Source organism: Nelumbo lutea, chromosome 4 (assembly GCF_056320005.1).
Source record: "Nelumbo lutea isolate HS-2025 chromosome 4, American lotus-T2T, whole genome shotgun sequence".
In the NCBI taxonomy this organism is placed as follows: domain Eukaryota; kingdom Viridiplantae; phylum Streptophyta; class Magnoliopsida; order Proteales; family Nelumbonaceae; genus Nelumbo; species Nelumbo lutea.
This window is the reverse complement of record NC_142687.1, coordinates 43,093,583-43,111,959: the sequence shown is the minus strand read 5'-3', so window position 1 is coordinate 43,111,959 and position 18,377 is coordinate 43,093,583. Positions and strand designations below refer to the sequence as shown.

Genomic DNA, 18,377 nt, shown 5'->3' with positions numbered 1-18,377 from the left:
ATTTTTAATAAAAATATAATAAATATTAAAAATATATTTTTAATCAAAATATAATATATATTAAATTAATCAATAATAGTTTAATCTCTAATAAATATTAATCAACAAATAACAAAAATACACAATTACTAAAAATAAATTTATAACAAAAATCCAATAAATCCGATAACTACAATAATTTAAATTTCAGAATGTTAAATAACAAAACAAAAATATATTTATAAATAATTATTGAAAATATATATTAAAATAAATTCAATAAATAATTACTAAGAATACAATAATATTAATTTTAATGTATATAAATATATAATGATATAGATAAAGCTTATAAACTATTATTAATAAATATTAACTTTTCTGAAAATTACTATCTAGAATTATTATTTGATATAAGTGAAATAATATTTTTATTACTATTACAACAATAATTGTCATTATTATTCTATTTTTAATATCCATTAAAAAATATTTTTCGAAAATTATTACATATTTTTTATTTGGAATCTTCATTACCAATAAATTATTTAGTCTATTTTATTTAATTTTTTAAAATTATTTAAGTTTTATATTTTATTATTAAATATTATTAAATCTATTATAATTTTTCAGTCTTAATAAAATTTCAAAGTTATTACATAAATTTTCTATTTAATATATTTGTTGATTATTTAAATAATATTTAAAATATATGATTTATTTATTAAATTATTAATTTGAATATTATGAAATCTATTATAATTATTTTTCTATTTTAAGTAGTTTTTAAAATTTATTACATGATTTCATTATTTTAAATATTTAAAATTTAGTTATGTTATATATTTTTGTTATTTAAAATTGTTAGTTATTTAAATATAGGGGAGGTTTGTGTAGTGCATTTAAATAAAGTATTTAATTTATGATTTAATTAGAAAAATTAATAGTAAATTAATTAAATTGCTGTTAAATTATACATTTTGTTAAGCAACCTATTAAAAATTTAAATAAATGAAGCAAGTTAACTACTAACAATTAAGTTTAAGTACGTGAAAATCATTTTAGATTTTATTAAGCAACCTAATAAATTAATTTTTAACATAGAGGGGTGGTTTAAATAATTTGCTGTTAAAATTTTATTTAGTTAAGCAACCCGTTTTGTGACTTAATTCTCTATGGATAATTATAAAGAAAATAAATTATCAACAAAATGGTTTTGTTTTCTGATTACATTAATCCTTAGCTAGACTATTTCTTTTACTCAATAACTAGTGGGGACTCATGCGGTGCACGGGAAAATCTGAAAGATTTAATAACTTTATTTACTTTTAATTAATATTAAATTTAAAATAAAAATGTGTTGTTAATTGACTAAAAGTATTAAATTAAAAATTGGATTGTGTTATAGAAAGAGGCAGTTTATACGCTCTACCAACGTATCGGCCTGTGTCGATACTTTGAACCTTATGATTTTCTAATTAATTGTTGGTAATTTAAAGCTATCAATTAATATTTTTTATTAGCATTTATTAAGGTCTCAACTCATAAGTTATCTAATAATATTATTAAAACTATCAAATAATATTTTTATATTTAAATTTCTTATTTTTATTAGCATTTATTAAGTTAGATTTTTAAGTGGAATTGAAACACATTTTTAATATTTACTAAGTTTTGTTAACATTTATTTTTATGAAAGTTTAGTGTATTTTTAAATTAATATTTTTTTGATTGTTTAACCTTAACCTATTTATATTATTTGATTTATATCATGGTTTCCAAAATCAGACCTGAAAAAACCGGAACCAGTCAGGTGATAGTTCCATTTTACCCTAGAACCATTATTTTGCCAAAAACCGTTGATTTGGTCAGTAGTTTAATATCTAGTTGATACCCATGCAATGCACGGGAATTTTTTAAACCGAATTACAAATTAGAGTTAATGGGCTTTTAAAGGGACCTAGATACCTATAAACACCTAACCATAAATTTTATCATAGATATCCTCCATTTAACCCTTGATCTGGGCTATCTCATTAGCCAATATATTCATTTCTTAAATGCCAATGATCATACCATTTATAGACCAATCAAACCCCACCAAATGATCCAATAGATAAATACCTTTAGAAACCTCATTGTCAACACCTAATTTTTGCTTAGTCGTCGCTAAAATTTCCCAAACACCCAATTAGACCATTATGATCCCTCTGAAGCGCCTAAAAACCCCAAACCCTACCATCAGGCCTACGACCTCCTAAAACACCTATCCATGAAATTCCAACCTAAGATTCATTCACTTACTCTTTAATCAAATCAATATTCCCTTTCAAACCCTCTTGTTGCCCTGAAGCATCCCAGGATCTCCTTGATCCTAAAATTTTGGCCCTCTAAAACCAATTAGATGTTTCCATGAGATCCTGGACACCCTAAAAACCCTACTCATAGAAATTTAGCCCACAATCCTTTGTTTGCCTCTTCATTGCACTAAGATTTTGTTTCAAAGCTTCGGATTAACCAAATCAAGCCCTTTTTTGGATCTACCCGAAGCAAGCAAGGTTGGGCCAATCTGACTTTACCAATCAATCTAGAATGCTTTAGATTGATTGAATCACTACCCTTACGATCTGCCTAATTTGGGCCTATTTGGGCCAATTTGAACACACCAATCGAATTCAAAACGCTTAGAAACCCGACCTTATAAAATTTTAACAAAAATACTCTCATTTAAACCTCCATATAAAAAATATTCTATTTTAGTCAATCTCATTGGCCTACACATACAAAACCACTATGTATACTCAAACCAATATACCCACATTTTTTACCCAAAATACCCACCATTATATTAGAATTTTAGTTTTGACCTCCTTAGACCCATATTGACCAAAATATCCCTTGAGCTTAAAGAAATTACTAAATACCCCTTAAAATTACAAACTACCCTTACCCCCATTATAAAAGCCAAACATAATAATAGAAAATACTATTAACTAAATAAATACCTTAATTAAAATAATGAATTAAACATTGTATTTTATTAAACATTGTAATTAATAAAAAATTCCACTAACAATATATTGCTAATTAAAATATTGTATTTAATAAATGCATTATTTATATGTAATAAAATTTGTATTTTTATTTAATAAATATTGTATTTTGATTTAGTAGATATTGTATCTTTATTTAATAAAAAATGTATTTTTATGTATAATAACTTTTATGTAAAAACCATATTTTATTTAATAAATACAACATTTTTATGCAATGTATTTTGATTTAGTAAATATAGTACTTTTATGTAATGAAAACTGTAAAAATGTATGTTGATTTAATAAATACTATAATTAAATAAAAACTCTATTAAATCGGGAATGAACCAGAAATGGATTGTTATCTAATTAGAACCCGATCCATTTAATAAAGCTGCCATGTCACATTAGTTAAATGGACCGGGTTGACATAGTCAAACCTGACCCGTAGAGTTTGAAGGCTTTCTTCTTCGCCTAACGTTCGCTTGAAAGAGCGAACATAGAAGCAAACTGCCATGTAGTTTTCGACCAATCTTTGCATGAAACTAAGGAAAAGTTTCCATCATCCAATCTTTGCATGAAAATTGGCCAAGAAAAACTAGATTTGGTCGTAGTCCGGTCTTTAAGCTTTGAACTTTCATATGGAAAAGTGATAAATGCTTTTGTGTCAAACAAAGAGGGTTGGAATACATACCTTTCAGAACAATCCAAGAGGAAGAACCTACCGCCCCTGCTTTGTGGTTTTTGATCGAACCAATTAGAGAAACAACCCTGCTATTCACCCAAAACAGAAAAAATATAAGTTGGGTTTTGAACGTGAAGAATAGAGAGAGATAAGAAAGAAGAATTGGTTAACCTTTCCCCCTTATATGTCTTCCTATACTGGTTCTCATCTAAAACCTGGGTTATGATAAAAGTGGGTTATTTGAAATTGCCACATATTTATTATTGTTATATTTTTAAAATAAAATAAAATAAGAAAAAAAAGCAAAAAATGGAGAAAATAGATAAATATTTTCCCTCAAAGGAGAAGGCTGCTGACATGGACAAACCAATTTTAATATATATATATATATATATATATATATAATATATATATATATATATATATATAGAGAGAGAGAGAGAGAGAGAGAGAGAGAGAGAGAGAGAGAGATTATTTAAATGGTTATTAAAAATTATAATTTAAACTTTTTTAGGTAGGTATAATTTAGAAGAGAATGTCTTTCTTAAATTATAAGTAATTTAGGAGATAAATAGAAATTGGAAATAATTGGAGATAATTTAGGAGAAAATAGGGAATAGTGGTGCCATTGACTAGATTGAACATGTAAGATAAATTAAGAGGTGTTTTAGGAGGAACTTTAGTTAGGAGAGATAATTTATGAGAAATTTTAGGAGAAAGTTGACTGAGTGATTGGGAACATGGGAGAGAGGATGTTGGAATGTGACTCTAGTGAAGAGGAGAAGTCTACCACGTGGCTACATAGAAGGGCTGGGACGGGGTAAGGGAGATAGGAGAGAGATTCAAGGAGGAAGTAGCAAAAGAGGAATGAAATAAGGAAAAGGCATTTGATGCGACCTATATTGTTATATAATATAGTATAGATAGATTATACATTATTTAATTTAGAATTTTATAAATAATTAAAATTTTATTTAGATGCCATAGGCACAAATTCTGGCCTCATGGCTTGGGTTTGGCATGAATCAGTCCATGATCACCCCTAAAAGGGTGATATTAGAATATTTGATGGTCTCATTCTTTCATCAGTTTTACATGTTCCTACATTGAACACAAAAAATGTTGTCTATTAGTAGTCTTACTAAAAGATCTGCTTAATTGTTCATCAACCATTTTTTGTCATGATCATTGTGTTTTTTTGGACTTGAATTCAAGAAAGATAATCAAAAGTGACAATGAGAAAAATGAGAGAATTTAGGTTAGGTCCACAATTCAATTGCTTGAGTCTATGGGTCTCTGACCAATTCTATAGTTTTTGAAGGATTTATGAGTTTAAAAAAGTCAAATTTGAAAATGGGTTCGAGTGTTCGGACGATTTGTTCAAGTTGATGACCAACTGAAAACAACCCTATATTTTGGTTGGTTTGATATGGTCGTGTAGGTCTTCCTGACCCATAGACATCCTTGTTTGGTTTGTTCAAAGGTCAGATCTGAATATTTACCTCGGCCCAACATTTTTGTAGAGAGAAATCATTAGGCTGAGTTTGAAAGAAGTACAAATGCAAATATGTAGAGTGCAAAACCTTATATTTTATATTATTTTGTATGTTTTTACACTGTACATATTTGCATTTGTACTGCTTCCAGATTGAGCCTTAGTTTTCAAATTTGGAGCAAGGATTAAAGTATTGATATGATACTCCCGATACAGAGTATATCATATCTATATGCCATGATTGTGTATGTATCTCACAAGTTGTGTGTATCGACACAATACGCCTCCTTATCGAACCGTATTGCATTACGTTGATGGATATAGTCTAGTATGCATGGATACAAAAGTGTATCTATGCCTAGTTTGACAAAATTGTATATTAACGCTTTTGGATTGTTTTTCATCCTTAATAAAAATAAAAATATAATTATAAAAACAATATATTTCATCTACCTTAAATGATTTATATGTTTTATTTTACAAATAATTATATGTTAAAAATTGAAACATAATTATTATTGAAAAAATAAATATTATATAAAATGCTAAATAAATGAATTTTTCCAAGAAAATTATAATTATAAAAATTGAAATGAATAATCAAAGATTTAATTTCCCCAAAAAATTTAATAAAAAATGATATAAATAATTTATTTTATCTACTTCAAAAGATTTATATGTTGTATTTTATAATTATATGTAAAACAAAAAAATATATGTTAAAAATGAAAACATATTTATTATTTAAAAAGACTTATTATTTATATAAAAATATTAATTAATAAATATTCCCAAAAATTTAATAAAATTAAAAAATTATAATTATAGAAATTGAAATAAAGTATTAATTATTGTATGATGTTTGAATTTTCTACAATTCGTATTATTGATTGCAATGTTTCTTTTTATATAACCTATTATATAATCTATTGAAGTATACATTTTTCATGTTTTTATGGATTATTTATACATAATTCAGTTTTTGATTTAGTATTATTAATACATTTATATGATTTATATGTATTTTATTTCTATATATTTCGTTGATATCCGTACATTTTCGAATCATATCCGTATTCTGTATTCGTATACTTGGTTTGGACTACCGGAGAGTATCTAACAGAGGCAACGACAACGTCAGGCGTCAGCTGCCGTTTCCTAATGTTGGGCACTTGTTTACTGCATTTCCGCTCTCCAGCAGTCAGCGTCCCCGTCACTAACCGCCGTCGACGAATCCATAGCTCTCAAGGGAGGAAGCTCGTTTTTTCTCTAATGGAAGGCGGAGGACTAAACGAGAACTTCGGCTTTCTGTCAAGGAAACCTTACGTCCCTCCTGAATGGGCCTCCCATCTCAGCCCTATCCCTTCTCACGTCTTCTCCCTCGGACATGTAAGTCTGCCCCATTTTCTATTGCTCGTAGAAGAATATAAAGAAACGCTGATTGATCTTGAATTTCGTCGTTCTATTTTGGGACCGGTTGAACCATTTCTCATTGTTTTCTTTATTATTGTAGTTCCGATACTTCGTTAGTTTCATTCGAATGTGATTATTCTTAATAAAATCAGATCAAATTCTTAATAAGTGTCAGCATAAAGAGAATTTGAAGCTTAATTTGTTAAAAATGTACAAAATGGACTTTTGGATTTTTTCATTGATAAGTGGACTCCGTAGGGTTTTTCTTAGTTTAAAATCACAATACATCGAGAAGAATCAAAGGTCATACCAATGGCTTAAAAGCTTGTCCGATCGTATTGGTATTTGGTGCTAGAATTTGGATTGCATGATTTAGTCAGCCATTAATAATTGAAATTCTATGCTGTTTCAGCAGAAACTCTAGGAGATTTTGAATTTGTTGTTAGGAAATGGGGTCACGAGAGGAGAAGCTCTGAGGCACGTATAAAGACACTATTTTTAGAACGTTATTTGCCCCCACTTAGTTACACTGAGTTTGTTGTTGAGTTATAGGCAAATTCATTCGCAGGATACAACAGAGCGTTAGGCGAGAATCTGTAAGTAGCAAAGTTGAAGAGTCTTCGAAAAAACCTTTGTAGTAGACCGGAGAGAGAGAGAGAGAGAGAGAGAGAGAGTGAATTTCGAAATTGTTGTGTGAAAAGTCTGATTCATGCTCCTTAAATAGTTTTTGAAGAGTTATGAAGAAAAAGTAGGTGCTAGTTTAGAGAAAGACACTTTAAACAGTCACAATTTCAAATACTGTGATTGTTTAAAAGGTAGTTAATAGTTAATGATTGTTAACTTTGAAGGTTTCTTCGAAGTGAGCACAGTGTGCCTCTAAAGCGTCTCATTGCATCGCACAAACGCGCGTACACGTGTGCACGCGCGTTGCATGGTAGCAAACCTCCATACTCTTCTTTACTATTTCTAAGGAGTGTAAATCAGCTCCTATTAAAAAACTCAAAACAAAACTTGTAATTTTCCAATGTGGGACATGTTTAAAATTGGTTTTAATAAGAGAAAAACTGTTTTCTAAAGCAAGTGTGCATGTGTGATTTCTCATGTAATTGACCAATCAAACCCATTGGGTTTAATCTCTAATGAGATTAAAATCCAACATTTGTACTATATGTTATTCATTCTTAGCACATAAGGGTTGAATTATATGAAATTATCTTTCGTGTTTCCATGTTAAGTGGACTGTTTTGCCTTCACTTCCAACTTCTCTCTCTCTTCTCTCTCTCTCTCTCTCTCCTCATTTCATTGTAGTGCTTTTTTGTTTGATAACAATACACTTAATTTAGGAAAAGTGTGTTATGTGCAGCATAATAGTTTGTTAGGCTGGTATACCACCACCTAACCCCTTATTCATTGTTGTATCAGTTTCCTACACCTGTCCACAAATGGAATCTGCCCAACCTGCCAAAGAATACAGAGGTGTGGCTGAAGGTGAATTGAGAGCTTATTTACTTTTCAATATTTTGTTCCCTTTTCTATTGATGTTCATCCTTTAGTAATGATATATTACTAAATAAAGGTATCCAAGGCATCTGTCATGTTAACAAGGACAATTTATTAGTGGCTTTCTGTAGGAATAGATTTCCTACTAGATAGTTGCAAACATCCATTGTTCATATGAAATAAATCCATCTATTCCCATCATTCAGTAAGTCAATCCTGTAATTTTTGAATAAGGTTCAAGAGTTGTTCCAAATGGGCCTATATAGTGGTTGGTTCCACATGCTTGCATGCCTTTTAGTTGTCCTCTGTTCTACCTGAAAGGTGGCTTGGACTCTTTCTCTTGTTTATGATTCTTTTGTTTTACACTGACAGAATAATCTGGAATTTTCTAGCGTGATGACCTTACAGGAATGCAATTGAGTGGAAACAAGGTCAGAAAACTAGAATTTTTGATGGCAGATGCCATACAACATGGTGCAGATTGTATTATAACAATAGGAGGCATCCAAAGCAACCACTGCCGAGCAACAGCTGTAGCAGCAAAGTACTTGAATCTTGATTGCTATCTTATACTACGTACATCCAAGGTTGTTCTTTATATTTTGGTTTCATTTGCTTTGTTTTCTTTTTTCTTTTTTGAATATACCCTGTCTTTTATTGGTATTCTGAATTAGTTGGTTACTTAAATCTGTCAGTGCATTTATTTTTCAGACTCTAGTGGACAAAGATCCTGGATTGACAGGAAATCTTCTGGTAGAGCGTTTAGTGGGAGCACATGTTGAACTTGTCTCAAAAGAAGAATATTCTAAAACTGGGAGTGTGGTTTGTTCTATCACACTTTATAATTCCTTCTGAATATCCTTTTAATCATTTAAATGAGCAACTAGACAGTCAGTCTAAACTATTCATTAAATTGGATCTTTGAAGTCAACATAACAGTATCATATGTTGCTCCTGTCAAAGTCAAGGCTTGTAGTCCTTTATTCATTCCTGTTAATATTCTATGCAATTAAGCAATATGCCTGCTGTAATCCTGTTATTTAGCACTGTACCTTCCATTGTTAAACCATGTAACAGATGGATGGTTATTCTTCTCTGTTGCCTGAGGATGTCATGTTCAACAGTTCACATCTATATTTAGCCTTGACACATGTTTTCATTTATTGATTTGCTGATAGGTTTTTTAAAACAATGTGGATCTTGGGAAAAAAAGTCATTTCTTGATAACCTATTAAGGCTATGTAGGAGACAAAAGTGTTGTTATTGATCTTCAGTGACAATTGGCAAGAGATGGTGGTGTAGAATTGTTTGAGTCATGTTATAGGATTAAAGGTACAGACTTATTTAAGTGATTGAGAAGTTTCAAATGAATGTTTACTGAAAATTCTTTTTTTTTTATGGGAAAAATTAAATTTCTTTAATAGAAAAAAGAAATACATCCTCACAGGTGATAAGGTATATAGCCACATGCAAGAAAACAGCAGAAAATTTACTAATATAAACATACAAGATTTTCCAAATTACAGAATTGAAACCCTAACAATTCCCCAAGTTTGTCCACAAGATCTTCATTAGTAACTTGTCCAAATTCTGGTAATATCAGCGCCCACTCTGCAACAGATTTGGTAATTGCTGCCACTATCCTGTCCATTGTCCAAGATTTGTCTTAACATATTCTTCTATTTCTTTCCTTCTAGATATTCCAATATATTGCAAAACGGATGCAATTCCAGATTACTTTTGCTTTTTTGCATCCTCTTATCTTCGGCAAGGAAGAAAAAATTTCTGCAGGTGGAATTGGATGAAAATCTCTTACTCAAACATGGTTGTGATTTGTGAACAGTCTCCAAATAAAACCGACAAAATTATAGGAGAAGAACACATGGAAAATGTTTTCCTCTTGCTCTTTACAAAGATAGCACATGTTAACCATATTATCAGGATGATTCAGGTGGTGTGCCTATCCAGAAATTAGTGGAAAGAGAGGTAACAATCAGTAAAAGCTTGGGTTTATTTATTTTGGGTGGTGAGGAATTTGCTAGAAGGGCCTTCTAGGAGTTCGAGAGGAAACGAATAAGAGGAAGGGGCTTTTTAGCTAATCTCCTTTTGTACTACCTCTAAATCTTTAGAATGCCATAGGCAATTGTCAACAGAATTGAGAAATTAATAAGAGGCTTTCTTTTGGATTCTAGAGTGGGTGAGAAGGATAACTTGGTCAAATGGGAGTTAGTGTGTAGAAGGAAAGAGGAAGGGGGTTTGGGAATAGATAATCTGAGTAAGAAAAACTTGATTGTCCTTTTTTTGAAGAAAGGTGAAGTATAGTGTATTAACACAAAAGTATATGGTTCTCTGTACAAGGAGTTTCTGTACAAGTATATGCCAAAATATGATCTTAAAAAAATTAACCTGTGAAAGAGAAACAACCAAGGTATCATCCTTAAAAAGCATTATGAATAGGGAGTCAGTCTTTGAGAAGTTCCACCATCATGTTAATGACTACTGCTTCAGCTGAAACGTTCTGCTCAAAATTCTGCTAGTTCTTCCATACCAAATAGCCCAAAAGATTGCCAGGGGAATGACTGGTCCGGCAACATGCCACTCTTCTAAAAGTGCTTTCATTGATTTGGGAAAGCACCAGTTCAGATCTACTTCCTTCAGAAAATGATTCCACACAGCTCCACTGAAGTTACAGTGCAAGAAAAGATGATTTGAGGTCTCTATCTCCTGATTACAAAGTGAACACAATAGGTCTGCAATGTTGAAACCCTTCTTCCAAAGTGTTAGAATCGACAATTCAAGGGTAGTTTAGTCATTTTCCTATTAAATTAAGGTTGGGTTGTCTATTTCGTCTGGGTTTAAGTTGTGTGTCCCATATTTAATGAGGGACTGATTTGTCTTTTGTAATCTAATACAAAGAGTATAAATATAAGGTGGGTCAGCTGAGAGAGATTGACTTTTCCTCTTCTCAGACCGAACCCTTTGTTCTTTTCCTCTCTTCTTTCTCTTCTTCTTCTTCTTTCCTTCTTACTTATCTCAGACCTAGGACTGAACTAGTGTTAATCGAATCATTAACATGGTATCAGAGCACTAGAAAATCAGTCTAGAACTCAGTTTTTTCTCTCTTCTTCCTTCCTCTTGGGATCGCCATATCAGAACTTCTTTTTGAAATAACTCCCAAACAAATTGGAGGATCGATAAGTGACCAAAAAGGAGTGGTCGTCTTTCCTTCTTGGAGGTAACTATGCCTCCAGTTGCTGTAGTGGTGGTTTGTTAGAAACCCTTTAATCGATGACTCAAAGAGGGTTGGTTGTGGACAGGTGTGAACATAACTCTCTAGTTGGCTGATAGTGTAGTGTGTTCTCTCTCTTTTGGAATGGATTTCATCCATGTGGCAGTGTTGATTGATAGGTACGTATATGGACTGTTTTTCTCTCTGTTTATGTCCGAATATGTGTGGTAACAGTAGGGTTTTCTGGTGCTGAACCTATGGCAGCAGTAGTGTTGTAATAACAATGCTTTATTGTGTGGTGTGTGGTGTAGTGATGAATAATGAAGGGTGACTTTTGTCTCTTGTAGTTGGATTTTTTTTTTTGTTATAATGGCAACAATAGGAGAGGGTAGTGATAATAAGACTGGTGTTATGATTTCCCCTGATTACCTGAATGCTCAAATGACCTCTATCAAATTAAATGGTGAGAACTATGTGCCATGGGCTAAATTAGTGGAATTGTTCTTGAGAGCCAAGAAGGTGAAACATGTGAGGGAGGAGAAATCCTCTTCTGACTCTCTAGGGTTTAGTGAGTGGGAATAGGAGGAAGCACAGGTTATGACTTGGTTGTGGAATAGCATGGAGCTTAAAATTGGTGTGAATTTTATGTTCTTGGATACAAGTAGGGAGATCTGGGACCATGCTAAGAAACTTTATTTGGGCCAAGATAACACTACTAGAGTGCACCAATTTTATTAGGAGTACTTTAACTTGAAGCAGGGAAATCAAAGTTTAGAAGAGTATTATGCAAGCATGAGAAACCTTTGTAATGAGCTTAACATGTATCGCCCTTTGACTTCGGATGTCAAAATTCAGTAGCAACAACGAGAACAACTTGATGCGACAAGGTTTTTAGTGGGTTTAAAATCTGAATATGAACCTGTTCGAGCACAAATATTAGGTGGATTTGCTCTCCCCTCTCTTGAGGAGTGTTTGCTCGACTTTGGAGGATTCCTATTGAACCTACGAAGCCTTCCTCTCTCTTGGACAGGTATGGATTTCCAAGGACCAAAGGTGACGAGAGGGGGAGGTTGTGGATTTCCAAGGACCAAAGGTGGTCGTATGTTCAATCGTATTGGTGGTCGTAGTGGAGGTCGAGATTTAGGGGGAGGTCGTAGTAGAGGACAAGTATTAGTACTAGGAGGTGCACATACTGTGGATTAGAGGGGCATGCTGTTACCTTCTGTTATGACTTACATGGTCCACACAACACTTGGGCCAATCATGTTGTGACTAGTGGTGGTCATATAGTGAGAACTAGCAGGCTGATCAGACATCCTCCACATTTATAGGTGCTTTTGTAAAGGAAATGGTGAGTGTCCCACATGAGGAGTATGATAAGTTTCTTTAGACATCCTTTCAGTAGAACACTCCACTCTTGCACATTCAGGTATGGTTTGCTTGGCATTCAAACCCTCAAACTGGATTATTGACTCTGAAGCATCTGATCATATGACTGGGACTCTAGGTGTGCTTTCTTCACTTTGTCACTCTTCTACATCCCAAACAATTACCCTTGCTAATAGTTCTACTTCTCCCATTTGTGGTGTGGGTGATGTTGACCTCACCTTACTTCTTTATCTTTATCCTCCGTCTTATATGTACCCAAGTTTCCGTTTAACCTTATGTCTATTAGTAGATTAACCAAGTCACTTAATTGTTCTATAACATTTTATCCCTCTTCTTGTGTGTTTCAAGATCTCAAGACGAGGATGAAGATTGGTGGAGGGCATGAGGCAGGTGGATTGTATTACCTCGACGGTGGTGGTTCGAAAGCAACTCTTCAATCATCTCTTACTCCTCTCTAATGGCATGAGGCAGGTGGATTGTGAGTCGTGTTAGCTTGGGAAATACCATAAAGTCTCTTTTAATCCTAAAGTTGATAGTTGTGTTTTGAGTCCTTTTTCTTTATTTCATTAAGATGTTTGGGGTCCAAATAAAGTAGTGTTGTACAATGGCTACAAGTACTTTGTAATTTTTGTTGATGATTATTCGACGGATGGCATGGCTTTATCTTATGAAAGACAAAAGTGAATTGTTCTCTATTTTTCAAAAGTTTCATGCTGAAATTCGTACCCAATTTGGTGTTCATATTAAAATTCTTTGCTTGGACAGTGCAAAAGAGTACACCTCTACACCATTTCAGCAATACTTAGAGCACCATGGGGTAATTCACAAAACTTTCTTGTTCTTATACCCCACAACAGAATGACGTGGCTGAATGGAAGAATCGACACTTACTTGAAACTACTCGGTCTATTATGCTTGATATGAATGTTCCAAAGCATTTTTGGGGTGATGTTGTTCTTACATCATGTTTTCTCATCAATTAGATGACCATGTCTATCCTTGGAAGTCAGTCTCCTTTCTCAGTTTTGTTCCCTACTCTTTCTCCATTCCCTCTTACTCTTAGAGTCTTTGGATGTGTTTGTTTTGTTTAGAATTTAGAGCCTGGGTTGGATATGTTAGATGCACATGCTACAAAATGCATCTTTCTTGGCTACTCCAAAACCCAAAAAGGGTATAAGTGTTACAACCCTAGCTCTCATTGGTATTTTGTGTGTTTTGATCTCATTTTCGTTGAATTTGTTCCATTCTTTTCTAGTTCTGATGTTCTTCTTCTTGCTCCTATGTTTCCTCTCCTCATTCCAGTTGAAGACCCCCTTCCTATGGTTCTTATTGTGTCTTAGTCGTTGTCTTCTCTAGTGCAGGTTAATACTGAAAGGTCATCAATCACACAAGTGTATACTCACAGAAGAGCACCGGTCCCTCCTCCAGTTCAGCCATTGTCGATAGATCCTATAGTTGTACCTCATCTTTTTGACCTTGATCCTCCTATTGCATTGTAGAAAGCTAAACATAGTTGTACATCTCATCTTATTTCCCATTATGTTTCTGTTGCTCACTTTTCTGCTTCCCATCGACAGTTTATATTTTTGTTATCATCTGTTTCCATTCCTAAGAATGCCCATGAAGCCATTACCTCTCCAGGGTGGGGGCAAGCAATGGAAGAGGAATTGTCTACACTAGCACACAATCACATGTGGGAGCTTACCCCTCTCCCTCCTAGTAAGCATGTTGTTGGATGTAAGTGGGTATACACAGTAAGATATCTTCCAGATGGCAGTGTGGAAAGATTGAAAGCCAAGTTAGTGGCTAAAGGCTATTCTTAGTTATTTGGTGTTGACTATATAGAGACATTTTCTCTTGTGGCTAAGATTGGTTCAGTTCGGGTGTTGATTTTTTAGCAGCAACGTATGATTGGCCTCTCTTTCAGCTTGACATAAAAAATGCTTTCTTACATGGTGATCTTGTTGAGGAGGTATATATGGAGCAACCACTAGAGTTTGTTGCTCAGGGGGAGAATGGTAGAGTTTGCAGACTTAAGAAGGTGATTTATTGGTTGAAACAATCTCCATGTGCATGGTTTGGTAAATTCAGTGAAGTAGTGAGGGACTTTGGCATAAAATAGTGGCAAGTAGACCATTCTGTGTTCAATTATGAATTGAAAGTTGGGAAGATTTTGTTAGTGGTGTATGTGGATGATATTGTCATAACTAGTAGTGACAACAATGGGATTGACAGGTTGAAGAACTTTTTATATGAATTGGAAGTTGGGAAGATTTTATATGATCACTTCCATGCAAGGTCAAGGCATGGTATTAACTTGTGCCAAAGAAAGTATGTCATTGATTTACTTGAAGAAACAAGGTCGTTGGGTGCCAAACCAACTGAAACATCCATGGAACCAAATGTCAAGTTGAGTATTGATGCAGGTGAAGAGTTTCATGATCCTGGAAGGTACAGGAGGTTGGTGGGTAAATTAAACTACCTGACTATAACTTGGTTAGATATATCATTTGTAGTAAGTATGGTGAGTTAGTTTATGCAACATCCTCGAGTTCCACATTGGGAGGCTGTTCTAAGAATTGTTAGGTACTTGAAGGGAGCTCCAAGTTGTGGATTGTTATACAAGAGTGGAGGAACTCTTGAGATAAAGGGGTACACAGATGCTGATTGGGCTGGATCTGGATCTGGCAGGAAATCCACTACAAGGTATTATACCTTTCTTGGTGGCAATTTGCTTACTTGGAAGAGCAAGAAGCAAACTGTGATAGCAAAAAGCAGTGTTGAAGCTGAAAACATAGGGCCATGGCTCATACTACCTGTGAACTAGTGTGGCTGTAGGAGATGGAGTTCTCAGTTGACTAACACATGAGGTTGTACTGTGATAACCAATCTGCAGTCCACATTTCTTCTAATGCAGTCTTTCACGAGAGAACAAAGCATATTGAAGCGGACTTCCACTTTGTAATAGAAAGGGTGATAAGTGGAGTGATAAATACAACTCATGTGAGTTCAGGAAACCGGTGGACAGATTTGTTTACAAAAGGATTGAGTCGGGGAGGAGTGGATTACATATGTAACAAGGTGGGACTATATGATATATACTCTCCAGCTTGAGGGGGAGTGTTAGAATCAATAGTACAAGGGTAGTTTAGTCATTTGTCTACTTAATTAAGGTTGAGTTGTCTATTTCGTATGGGTTTAAGTTGTGTCTCCCATACTTAATGAGGGACATATTTGTCTTTTGTAATCTAATACAAAGAGTATAAATATAAGGTGGGTCGGCTGAGAGAGATTGACTTTTCCTCTTCTCAGACCGAAACCTTTCTTCTTCTCCTCTCTTCTTTCCTTTTATCTCAGACCTAGGACTGAACTAGTGTTAATCGAATCATTCACAGAAAGCATGTCTTTAGTGAGGCACTTTTCCAAGGATGTTACCCAAACAAAAAACTTTACTTTGATGGAGCTGCAAACCCCCAATTTGCTTTGCTATGAAAATACTCCTGGGGTTCATCCACTGGGCCCATATAGGACTTGACAGTGAATTCACCTGATTGGTTCCAGCTGCAAACTCTTATTGGGATGCCAGATTTGGATGTTGATTCTGGAGCAAGATCAGCAGATACGAAACCATTTCAAATTCTGTATCACTGAAATTCCTTCTGAAGGAACACTAGAAGAAACTATTGCCATCCACCACAAAGGACTCAGCCACCATGGTGTCTTTATTTTCTTCCAATCTAAAAAGGGCCGGAAACAAGTCTTTTAGTGTTTGTCACCACACCAGGGATCAACCCAGAACCTTAACCTTCTACGAATTTCCAACTTATAACTTGAACCTTTACAGGACCATGTGAAGACTTTGGAAATTTCCCTCCACACCCCACATCCATATGGCAAAATGGAAGGTTCTGCATCCCAACCATTACTTCTAAGTTCTAACCCCACACTTTTCTGCTATGACCTTACTCTAAACACTTTGGGCTTGTCTGAAAACCTCCAACAGCATCTACCCAATAGTGCAGCATTGAAATTTTTAACTTCTTATTCCAAGTCCCCCTGTGATAGAGGCTTACAAACTTGTTCCCAGTTTACCAAGTGGTTGTTTGATGAATCTTTCTACCCGAGCCATAAAAAATCTCTTATATTCTTTTCTGCTACTTTTGTCGGGATAGGGTATATTGACATGAAATATATGGGAAGACTTGCCAAAACACTTTTGATAAGTGTCACTTTGCCCCCTTTTGAAAGTACTTGGCTTTTCCAAGCTGCCAACTTCTTATCCACCCTCTCTAGTATTGGTTCCCAGATGACCTTTGAAGTGCATTTTGTGCCAAGTGGCAGACAATACCTTGAAGGAAGGCTACCAAATTTGCATCCCAATATATCGGCCAGTTCATGAATATTACTAATCTCACCAACTGCCATCATTTTGCTTTTAGAGAGGTTGACTTTCAACCCTGACCTAACCCGGCTTGCACCCCTAGTTTGAGGTGGTGGAAGGGGGGGGGGTCTCATGTTGTTGTTGGACACTGGACCACTTTCTCACATAGACCAAACAGTAAAGCCCTAGCTTCCATAGAGGACACCTAATTCAGGCTTAATCTAAGGTCAGGTACTTGATGGTAGATGGTTTAGCTAGGGGCTACATTAATGGCAGTCGAGTTCATGTGTTGAAATGCTTGGTCGATGAAGATTACGATTTTGTTTCCTTTTCCCTCTGTGTGGATAGGGAGAGTTGCTCTTTTTTTGCCACAATTTTATTATATTTGTAATCCACTCTTTGATCTCGTTAAAGATAAAAAAGGAAAAAGATATCCCCGCTTAAATTGTATATAGTTTAATTTACTCTTGCAATTTTCAATTCCTGATATTACTGGTTTGTTTCCCTTCTCGACACTGTAATTTTACAACTAGAAAATGAACAATTCCACATTTGTATTCAGGTTCTCACTAACTTACTAAAGGAAAAGTTATTAAGTGAAGGGAGAAGGCCATATGTCATTCCTGTTGGTGGATCAAACTCTCTAGGAACTTGGTGAGATAGAGATTGGTGATGTTTTAATCTTTGTCTTTATTTGTGTTTTTAAAAGTATTTTTTGAACTTTCTGTGGCTTGAGCATTATTCATTTCTGCATTATTTGATATAGGTTTCTCATTGTCATAATGTGTGGTCTGTATGTTTCTGTAGCTATGAAGTTATTTGCTTTCAGGTTTCTCTGTTTGTTTGAATCATTTCATTTTAATGAAATATGATCCCATCTCTTGCCAAAAAAACCCTCCCTTCTCCTTTTATTTCCTTTTTCTTTGTAAGAAATGTGTTGGTGTTGTTGAAGTGACAGAATGATGCACTTGGTAGTTAAATTATTTCCTTTTGAAACTGAATCTGTACCACTGTATTTGAAGAACTGTGAACCAAAACTGAACCAAAACCAAGCAGTTAACCCGTTGATTGGTTCTGTTTTTGACCAGTTTGGTTCTTTGGTTTCTCAGTTTTTATATTTACAATATATTATAAATAAATTTGTAAATTTATAATATAATTATTATAAATATATTTATTTTTATAATTAGTATGAATAAATTTATTATAAATATAATATATTTATATTTATGTATTTTATATATTCCAGTTTTCTTTTACCTTAACCAAAA

The 18,377-nt window shown here is 33.8% G+C and overlaps 1 protein-coding gene across 1 annotated transcript in view; it reads left to right on the top strand.

Annotated features, from left to right (window-relative positions):
• The first annotated feature begins 6,273 nt into the window (after positions 1–6,273).
• D-CDES (D-cysteine desulfhydrase) overlaps positions 6,274–18,377 on the top strand; it is a 44,601-nt gene continuing 32,497 nt past the window's right edge. The window contains exons 1-5 of the mRNA XM_088984363.1: positions 6,274–6,583; positions 8,030–8,095; positions 8,500–8,694; positions 8,819–8,929; positions 17,669–17,760. Coding sequence (XP_088840489.1) covers positions 6,356–6,583; positions 8,030–8,095; positions 8,500–8,694; positions 8,819–8,929; positions 17,669–17,760 — 692 coding nt within the window. The 5' untranslated portion in view covers positions 6,274–6,355. The remainder of the gene's footprint in view (positions 6,584–8,029; positions 8,096–8,499; positions 8,695–8,818; positions 8,930–17,668; positions 17,761–18,377) is intronic.